This window comes from Pangasianodon hypophthalmus, chromosome 26 (assembly GCF_027358585.1).
Source record: "Pangasianodon hypophthalmus isolate fPanHyp1 chromosome 26, fPanHyp1.pri, whole genome shotgun sequence".
Classification (NCBI taxonomy): Eukaryota; Metazoa; Chordata; class Actinopteri; order Siluriformes; family Pangasiidae; genus Pangasianodon; species Pangasianodon hypophthalmus.
In genome coordinates, this window is record NC_069735.1 from 14,285,863 (window position 1) to 14,295,953 (window position 10,091).

General features: G+C 41.1%; 1 protein-coding gene across 8 annotated transcripts in view; it reads right to left on the bottom strand.

Moving 5' to 3' along the window:
* nfixa (nuclear factor I/Xa) overlaps positions 1 to 10,091 on the bottom strand; it is a 113,189-nt gene that overhangs the window by 3,215 nt on the left and 99,883 nt on the right. For 6 of the 8 annotated variants that reach the window (XM_053230128.1, XM_026932196.3, XM_026932200.3 and 3 more), the window contains 3 exons: positions 8,784 to 8,953; positions 7,968 to 8,115; positions 3,416 to 3,504 (listed from right to left, as the gene is read on the bottom strand). In XM_053230128.1, the coding sequence (XP_053086103.1) occupies positions 3,416 to 3,504; positions 7,968 to 8,115; positions 8,784 to 8,953 (407 nt within the window). The remainder of the gene's footprint in view (positions 1 to 3,415; positions 3,505 to 7,967; positions 8,116 to 8,783; positions 8,954 to 10,091) is intronic. The other 2 variants (XM_026932202.3, XM_026932201.3) reach the window with 1 other exon arrangement.

Sequence of the window (10,091 nt, forward strand, 5' to 3'; positions counted from 1 at the left end):
CTAGTTGTAACGTTGGTAATTAAAGCTACACGCTGTAAGGCTAGTTGTAACGTTGGTAATTAAAGCTACACGCTGTAAGGCTAGTTGTAACGTTGGTAATTAAAGCTACACGCTGTAAGGCTAGTTGTAACGCTGGTAATTAAAGCTACACGCTGTAAGGCTAGTTGTAATGTTGGTAATTAAAGCTACACGCTGTAAGGCTAGTTGTAATGTTGGTAATTAAAGCTACACGCTGTAAGGCTAGTTGTAACGTTGGTAATTAAAGCTACACGCTGTAAGGCTAGTTGTAACGTTGGTAATTAAAGCTACACGCTGTAAGGCTAGTTGTAACGTTGGTAATTAAAGCTACACGCTGTAAGGCTAGTTGTAACGTTGGTAATTAAAGCTACACGCTGTAAGGCTAGTTGTAACGTTGGTAATTAAAGCTACACGCTGTAAGGCTAGTTGTAATGTTGGTAATTAAAGCTACACGCTGTAAGGCTAGTTGTAACGTTGGTAATTAAAGCTACACGCTGTAAGGCTAGTTGTAACGTTGGTAATTAAAGCTACACGCTGTAAGGCTAGTTGTAATGTTGGTAATTAAAGCTACACGCTGTAAGGCTAGTTGTAACGTTGGTAATTAAAGCTACACGCTGTAAGGCTAGTTGTAACGTTGGTAATTAAAGCTACACGCTGTAAGGCTAGTTGTAACGTTGGTAATTAAAGCTACACGCTGTAAGGCTAGTTGTAACGTTGGTAATTAAAGCTACACGCTGTAAGGCTAGGTGTAATGTTGGTAATTAAAACTACACGCTGTAAGGCTAGGTGTAATGTTGGTAATTAAAGCTACACGCTGTAAGGCTAGTTGTAACGTTGGTAATTAAAGCTACACGCTGTAAGGCTAGGTGTAATGTTGGTAATTAAAGCTACACACTGTAAGGCTAGTTGGAACGTTGGTAATTAAAGCTACACACTGTAAGGCTAGTTGTAATGTTGGTAATTAAAGCTACACACTGTAAGGCTAGTTGTAACGTTGGTAATTAAAACTACACACTGTAAGGCTAGTTGTAATGTTGGTAATTAAAACTACACACTGTAAGGCTAGTTGTAATGTTGGTAATTAAAGCTACACGCTGTAAGGCTAGTTGTAATGTTGGTAATTAAAACTACACACTGTAAGGCTAGTTGTAATGTTGGTAATTAAAGCTACACGCTGTAAGGCTAGTTGTAATGTTGGTAATTAAAACTACACACTGTAAGGCTAGTTGTAATGTTGGTAATTAAAGCTACACACTGTAAGGCTAGTTGTAATGTTGGTAATTAAAGCTACACACTGTGAGGCTAGTTGTAATGTTGGTAATTAAAGCTACACACTGTAAGGCTAGTTGTAATGTTGGTAATTAAAGCTACACACTGTAAGGCTAGTTGTAACGTTGGTAATTAAAGCTACACACTGTAAGGCTAGTTGTAATGTTGGTAATTAAAGCTACATATCATGAGTTTCAGACCCAGGACTAGCTGAGTTTAATGGGAATGAGTCTCTAATTGGAAAGGTAGCAGTGTCTAGTCCTGTCCTACTGCAGCTAGGCTCTTGAGCATTACCCTTAAACCCACAACAATATTACCCTGCAAAGTTAACACAGTAACTACGCTAACAGTAAAACACCATATTCTTTTTAAACTGCGCAAATCTGGACTTTTTGAATTTGTCACAATATTAAACAAATGAGACAGCCCAAAAGTTCATTTCCACTCATAAATCAATTTCGATCTAAACTGTAATTGCAGCATTTTGCCTTTGTGCCCAGAATGGAATATGAGGAGAATAATCCACACGGGATAATGCCTCAGTATTTTATTATTGGTTATTATTTTATTTGGTTAAAAATCTCCCATTGCCGATGTTTCAGAGTTCATTCACATCCTTTTGTATGTGATTCCTAACATTCCTAAAATTCCTAAGTAGTACTTGAATAGTGAATAAAGGTTCTGCTAGGGCTGTAGGACTCAAGTCCAGGCTCAAGATGTTTTCTGCATTGACTTGGACTTGTCTCGGTCTTGCTGTTGCTTTCGCTCAATATGGTCTTGGTCTTGACAGAGTGTTTGCAAAAATAATGTCTGTCTTGTCTTTTCTTTTCACGTGCACAATGTTTGACAAGAAGTAATTTGTTCTTCTAGAAAGCCTAATGATTGGTGCAATGCATGAACAAAGCCGACTAGTTAAAGCCTGGAAAAGGATTTGATTGGTCTTGATGTGGCTCAGTTCTTGACTCGATCTTGGCTAGCCCTGGTCTTGGACTTGATACAGCTCTTGATTTTAAAACACACATCCATGCAGAAGCATCTCAGCAGGGCAATTCTCACAATGACCACAAGAGTGTGAGAAAAGCTGCATTACACATGCTGAAGTGTTCTGCCAAGCCTAAAGTTTAAGTCATATTGATTAGGCTGATTAACTTTTTTTGGTAAAATGAAAAATAACAGGCTGACATTTCTATGTTTACTTTGAAATTCTTGTACAGAGAAGACACGTCAACTTGTTTGCTTTACAGCAAAAAACATTTTGGAACCAAGCTTTTGGGAAATGTTTGTTACTCTGCAGGGACTGCTTTACTTTTTGGCAGAGCTACACTACTGAGATAAAGACTGTGCAGGCTGGAACCCTCTCTCTCTCTCTCTCTCTCTCTCTCTAATACTTGGCAGTGTCCATCCTTGCTTCAAACACTCGGTCTTCACCAAGTTCATGTTCAACTGCCTATGACATCATGTCTGGTCACTGAGGGCAATCAGACAGTCGGGTCGGGACATGACTCTCTCTGTCTCTCTCTGTCTCTCTTTCTGTACTTTACTTCCTTCCTGTATTCACCCCCTCTAACTTGCTCTATCTTAGACCATGAAACTGTCCAGAACTATCCACTCAGAATCCATCTGTTATCGAAGTGTTAAAGGTCTACATGCACCACAGTATAAAATGTTTAAGATTTTGTAAAAGCTCCATCCAGGTGTTTCACGAGTCCTCTAAACATCACCTAGAATCAACAGGCATGTGCTGCAGAGAGAGAAGCAGACAGAAACGGAGACACACTCCAGATTGCCTCCATGTGCACTGGCTTTAGTGTTTAGTTTGAGGTTTTGTTCCTCATGAAAGACGTTCAGTGGGCAGGAGTGAAAGTATTCAACATCTGGTGGCCAGGACTGTGTACCCGAGGAGCGTCTTTAGCTGAATGCCCCGCAGACCTGCTCCCTACAAGCTCACATCTGGGTTTGAACACAGCACTACACTAACCACAAACAAGCGACAACACACAAGTAGCCAATTCAGCCTCCGTTATGTGGGGGTAACTCAGAAAGTGTAATCAATTTGTTTTTGGGATATGGGGAAAGGCAGGTGTGTGTGTGTGTGTGTGTGTGTGTGTGTGTGTGTGTGCGCGCATACCTGTGTCTGCTGTGGGATGTTTAGAAAGTTGTCCCGTGCTCCGATGCCGACAAACCTGTTGGGAGCTGTGGAGCTTGGCGAGGAGTATGCTGCTCCAACACACACACGCACACACACACACACACACACACACACACACACACACGTCAGTGTCTGGGGATATTCTACAGTGGCTCAATATAACTGCATTGTTTCCCATATAACTGCATTGTTTTATGTCAGAAGGAACTTAAATTATATATTTGTTTGTTATAAGAGATAATTATAAAATTATACATGCCTCAGAAATATTTCAATCTCAAATAAAAATCTCAATAATTTGCTGTTAAAGTTAAAATTAGTACATTTTGCTTGTAATCCCTACAGTTTATCTAAGTAAGGATGTGGATTTAAAATACCAAATTTTATACATACTGTCGGGTCCATAAGTATTTGGGCAGGGACACAATTTTTGTAGTTTTGCCTCTGAACACCACCACAATGGATTTGAAATGATGCAAGATGTGACTGAAGTGTAGACTTTCAGCTATAATTCAAGGGGTTTAACAAAAATATTGCACTAATAATTAGTAATTACGGCATTTTTTTTTTGTTTTTTTTTACAGAGTCCCTGTATTCTCATAGGCTCAAAAGTAATTGGACAACTGAATGATAAGCAGTTTCATGGCCAGACGTGGCCTGTTTCCTCATTATTTCATGACAAATTAAGGAGATAAAAGGTCTGGAGTTGATTCCATGTGTTGAATTTTGTAGCTGTTCATGGGAACTCTCAATATACGGTCCAAATATGTTGATGGTGTTGATGCAAGTGAAGGAGGCCATCAGTAGGCCAAAAAAAAAAACAGACCTATCAGAGAGATAGCAGAAACTTTAAGTGTGGCCAAATCAACAACTTGGTACATTCTTAAAAAGAAGGAATGCACTGGCCTGGAAGACAACTAAAATGGATGATCACAGAGTCTTTCTTTGGTGAAGAAAATCCCCTTCACAACATCTAGCCAAGTCAAGAACACTTTGGAGGAGGTAGGCGTATCATTGTCAAAGTCCACAATCAAGAGATGCCTCCATGGATGTCAATACAGAAGGTTTACCTTAAGATGCAAACCACTGGTAACACTCAAGAACAGAAAGGCCAGATTAGACTTTGCTAAAAATCCTCTAAAAAAAAAGCCTGACCAGTTCTGACGCAAGCTTAAGGCCTGGCAAAGTATCTCAAGGGAGGCTGCAAGGGAAACTCAGCATTTGGTGATGTCCATAGGTTCCAGACTTCAGGCAGTCATTGACTGCAAAGGACTTGCATCCAAGTATTAAAAATAATCCTAATATTTATAATTGTTAGTTTGTCCAATTACTTTTGAGCCTGTGAGAATGGAGGGACTACGTAAACAATGGCTGAAATTCCAAAACGTTTAATGCAATATTTTTGTTAAACCCCTTGAATTAAAGCTGAAAGTCTACACTTCAATCACATCTTGATTGCTTCATTTTAAATCCACTGTGGTGATGTACAGAGGCATAATTACAAAAATTGTCACTGTCCAAATACTTATGGACCTGACTGTACAGTACATAAGAGTAGCAGAAGATTATAATTCTATACAGATGGGCGACAAATTAAACGAAAAACCTGATTAGATGAGCTGATGAGTGCGGATGCTTCCAGACGGCTTTAGTGCATGACGCAATTAAACATGCTCTGTGGCAAATATAAGGAAATTGGATCAAGATAACATCAACTGTCCACTTAAGCCTCAGATTCATTTTCTTGGCTGACAGGAATGGAACCCGATTTGTTCTTCTGCTGTTGTAGCCCATCAGGTTTTGATGTTTTCTTGGATTCTGCGATGCTTTTCTGCTCACCATGGTTGTAACGAGTAGTTATTTTAGTTACCATCCGCCTTCCTGTCAGAACCAGGCTGGTCGTTCTCCATTGAGCTCTCTCATCTGCATGGTTTTATGCATTGCGCTGCTGCCACGTGATTGGCTGACTGCATGGATAACTGCACGAATGTTCGGGTGTACAGGTGAAGTGTATATTAGGATGTTATAATAGGGATCTTATAGTAGGGTTGCACTGTATAAATCCTTCATTAGAAAAGACTAATCAGCATTTGAGAGTTCAGTGGTGGAGAACCACAGGCACTGGTCTTCTGAGATGCTGGGAAAAAAGTGATACGGTAAGATGAGTTATCTTTCATCGTGGCGAGAGCATGTGTGGCTACAACAAGAAGGTGAATGATTCACCCCTTCAGTAAGGGGCTCCGGTGGCTCTGGAAGACGTTTTCCTGGCATGGTTTACCTCCACTGCAAATCAATACAAAGTTCTTCCTTTGATGAAACATTTCTGTCCTGATAATGGGCGCGGTCTCTTCCAGGATGACTCCACCCCATCCACGGGGCCCGAGGGCTCACTGAATGGTTTGATGAGGATGAAAGTGATGCAAATCATATACTATGACCTTCACAGTCAGCAGATCTCAACCTAATTGAACCTCTATAGGAGATTTTGGAGTGATGTTTTAAATAAAGCCAGCATTCGAGAACTGCCATCATCACTGTGTTCATCGCTCCAGTACACATCAAGACACTTGCAGAATCGATGCCAAGGTGCATTTTAGCTTCTCTGCCGGCTCGTACGCCACTTCATGACGGTTTTTTCCTTTAATCTGTCGCCCATCTGTATAGGTCTCGTTTTCTACTTTCTAGCGTGATAATAAATGTCATGACAAAAAGAAATATTTCTCTTTCAGGTTGTAAATCAGATGAATGTCTTATGAACTTTGACGGCTTTGCTGAACTGATCGAATTCTGGGCAGAGGTATACAATGGACTCCAAATTTCAGACTAAATATGTCTAAGATAGTTTTACGCAGGTGAGATTGAGCAGAAGCATTGAGAGGAGAACAAGTGTGTGCGTCGTCTCAAGCTCGTGTATGCGCATCTGCATTTGCACGTGTGTGTGTATGTATATATACATACATTATATATATATACATAGTAAAAAATGTCAGTAAAATATGAAAGCAGGTTACGGAATGTGACTGATGCGATATTACAGATATACAGTAACAAATGTGAAAAAGAGAGAGTGGGTGAGAATGAGAAACAGATCTTTAAAAGAAGTGCGTAAAGGAAACAGATGATTCGAAAAAGGGGGAAAAAGGAGGAGAAAAAGAGAGGGATGGTCTTTGTCCAGCACCCTCTAGTTCTCAAGGCCCATCCTTTCCCCCGGCTCCTCCACTGGTACACACACAGATCCCGAACTTGCACCCCAACACCATACACAAGACACACACACACACACACAATTTAAACGGACACCTGAATCAGGGTACGGTAACGTCTGAGACTTCAAAAATATTTTAATATTTTATTTTCTTTAAATATTAGTTTCAGTGAGACTGCTGTCAAATGGTTTTAATTGAAGTATAATGTTTATTTATTGATTATTTTATTATCTTTTCTGTTTTGTTTAATGTGATTTTGGAGTCCATGCACACTGCCCTGAATTTGATCTCTCAAGAGAGGCAAGGAGGAGAGTAGAAATGGTGATAGAAAAGAAAAAAAAGAACGGAAAAGAAAAAAAAATGACAGTGAATATGGAGGTCTAAGAACAGCCTTTTTTAACCATTAAGGTTGTACATTTTAATCTGACTTTGTTCTTGTAATAAGGACAGAAAATGAAAGAAAATGATGAAAATAATAAACTCAATAAGGAAAAATAAAAAAAAAAAATAGAAGGAGAGAAGCAGGAGAGCTTTTGTTTGAATTCTTGGCCTGACTATTTTACGATTATGAGGATACATACTACTTCCTGGGTGAAAGGTTATGGGTCATGACTTTTTAATGTTTGGACGGGCGGTAATTGCATGACAAGGGGGAGGGGGACAATTTCTCCCGCATGCATATCTCTTAATAATTAGCTTCTTTAATATTAGTCTCTTAAATGAAGTTCCATTCTGGAGGCAGCTGTCTTACTAGTCACATCCTTTAAAGGTCTCCGATTGGGCCGCAATTTTTTTTTTCCAATCAGGTCTTGCCAATTCCCACCCATCATTCGAGAGGGTGAAGGCTAGGACATGCATCCTCCGAGACACGTGAAGCCAGCTATTGCATCTTTTCCAAATGCAGCATAACACACTCGGAGGAAAGCGCTATGTACGCTCTTCTGCATGGGCTCACAGACGCCCATGATTGGCTGTGATTGACAGGGGAGAGAGAGTATGCCACTCCTCCCACTCAGAAATCATGGCCAATTTTGCTCTTTTGGACTTCCACGGATGGTTGTGGCATCATTGGGATTTGAACTCGCGAGCTCCCGAATGACAAGGTGAACGCTTTTCTGTCGCGGAGGCTAGTGAAGACTATCTAGGCTACAGTACACTAAAGTGGTTAGGTAGCTAGCTAAAGCTAATGGTGGAATATATTATAATGACCTTCTGAATGGGACAGTCTAAGGAGCTGCCTTCTGATTGGAACTGGGGCAGATATTCTGTATATCTGGTATATTTAAGGGCTCATGAAGGGGCTCGGAGCTCTGGGCGTCACTTACAGGGCGATGCGGGTGAGCCGAGTCCCCCGTCGGGGTGTGTGTGGCTGGGTTTGGGGTCGGGCATGGGGAGTGGCACCGGCCGTGCCACTGGAGGAGGTGGAGGAAACAGGAAAGAGCCGGCCATTTTGCTCTGACCGCTCCCGTTAGGCTGCAGACACACACACACACACACACACACGCACACACACATACACGCATGCGTGCACATACACACATTGTAAGGGATGACTCTGTGTGATAACACACACTTTCAGACCATTCACACACACACTGAGAATGAGTGCATGAGGAACAGAGGGTATGGATGACAGGAACTTCCAAAGTAAAAAGAGACAGAGCAGTGATGTTAGATAAAGAGTTAGACTCGGGTTAGAGGAGGTGTGTGTGTGTGTGTGTGCATGTGTGTGTGTGTGTGCGTGTGTGTTTCAGAATGAATTTCCATGTTCACTATTTGAATTTTTCCTATTTAAGGTAGGTAAGTCTGTTTCAATCTTTTTTTTTTTGCTTGATGTATCAAAATGATTTTATTTTTACTTGTTTTTTAAAATGATGTGTCAATTTTCTAATTGAACTTATAAAAAAGAAATGAAAAAACAAAATCCTGGGCTGGCTAAGAAATGCACCCAAATACTGTGGGTAGATAAATCTGAAATGTTGAAGTATTTGATATAAAAGCACAGTGTAGTGATACGGCTAATGTTCCTTCTGTCTGTGGAAGTATAAAATTATAGGCTCATTAATATTCTAATGCAGCTTCTAAGAATGAAATAGCAAAGGAATTTGACGTGTGTGTGTGTGTGCGTGTGTGTGTGTTACCTGAGCACCGGGCTGGGCCGTGCCGTCGGAGCAGACGAACTGGACAAACTCCTTGAGCGGATCCTGGTGATGGTGGTAGCGGATGGTGGGGTGGGTGAAGTACGGGCTGGACTGCTGGATGATGGAGGGAGACGGGAAGTGGAGAGCGGAGGCTGAGGCACGGGGACTTCCTGTGTGTGTGTGTGTGTGTGAGAGAGAGAGAGAGAGAGAGAGACAGACAGAGAGAGAGAGAGAGAGAATGACAATTCAGTGAAACATGTTCAAGACTGAAACATATGACGAGGAATTTCATGAAGCTAAACATGTTTCGTGTATGCTGAGTATTTTTAACCCGACATGCAATAGCATTTTATTGCACATGTAAATATGTTTGTTTTTGTGCCATACGTTTTCTCTTTCATCTCTCGGCCTTTCTTTTTTTTTTCTCTCAATCCATCCATCCCTGACTGTTCCCCACTCCTTCTACTTCCACTTCTCATTATTTCTAATTCTCATTCTTTGTTTTCTCAGGCTTAAACACACATTTTCAATCCGTCTCACACACACACACACACATACCATAAACATATTAGTCACTCAGTAATGTTGCCTCACTCACTCAAATACACAAATCTCCTCTCTCTCTCCCTCTCTCTCTCCCTCTCTCTCTCCCTCTCTCTCTCTCTCTCTCCCTCTCTCTCTCTCTCTCTCTCTCTCCTCTCAGTTCTCAGTTTACTTGCTGTTATGGAAGTTTATATGATACGAAACAAACTTTCCTAATCACATCCACATTATAATCCACTTAAAACAAACAGCTCTGAATTCTCGTGACCTTTTCTTAACGAGCTCGCTCCAGTTCCGCGCTGCAGTTTTCTCTCAGGCCAGTTGGTTGGCGTTGAATGTTTGAGAACTTTGGGAATATTTGGGGAGAATTTGGGATTTTTCTCTTCTGGGTCAGAACGAGCGTATTCATCCGTTGCCCTCTGAGAGAGTGCTCGCGCGCATCGTTACTTTATTAACAGGATTATCACGCTGATTCGAGCGGCTTTGCCTTCGCCAGCACAGAAGGAGAAGATAAGAGTACATTTCCTCCTCCTCCTCCACCTCGCCTGAACACGGTCTGTTTTTCATCCTCACTCTCAGCCTGAATGACAGCGTGTCTGCAGCTTATGAGCGGCTAATTATAAAAACCGAGAGACCAAATCGTTCAATTTTAGAAGAGACATCAGGTCGCGCATCGGTTACGCATTTGGACATGTTAAGAACATTTCTTTATCCCCCCACCCCCCCCACCCCGTTTTCTCTCTTTTCATAACAGACCACAAATAA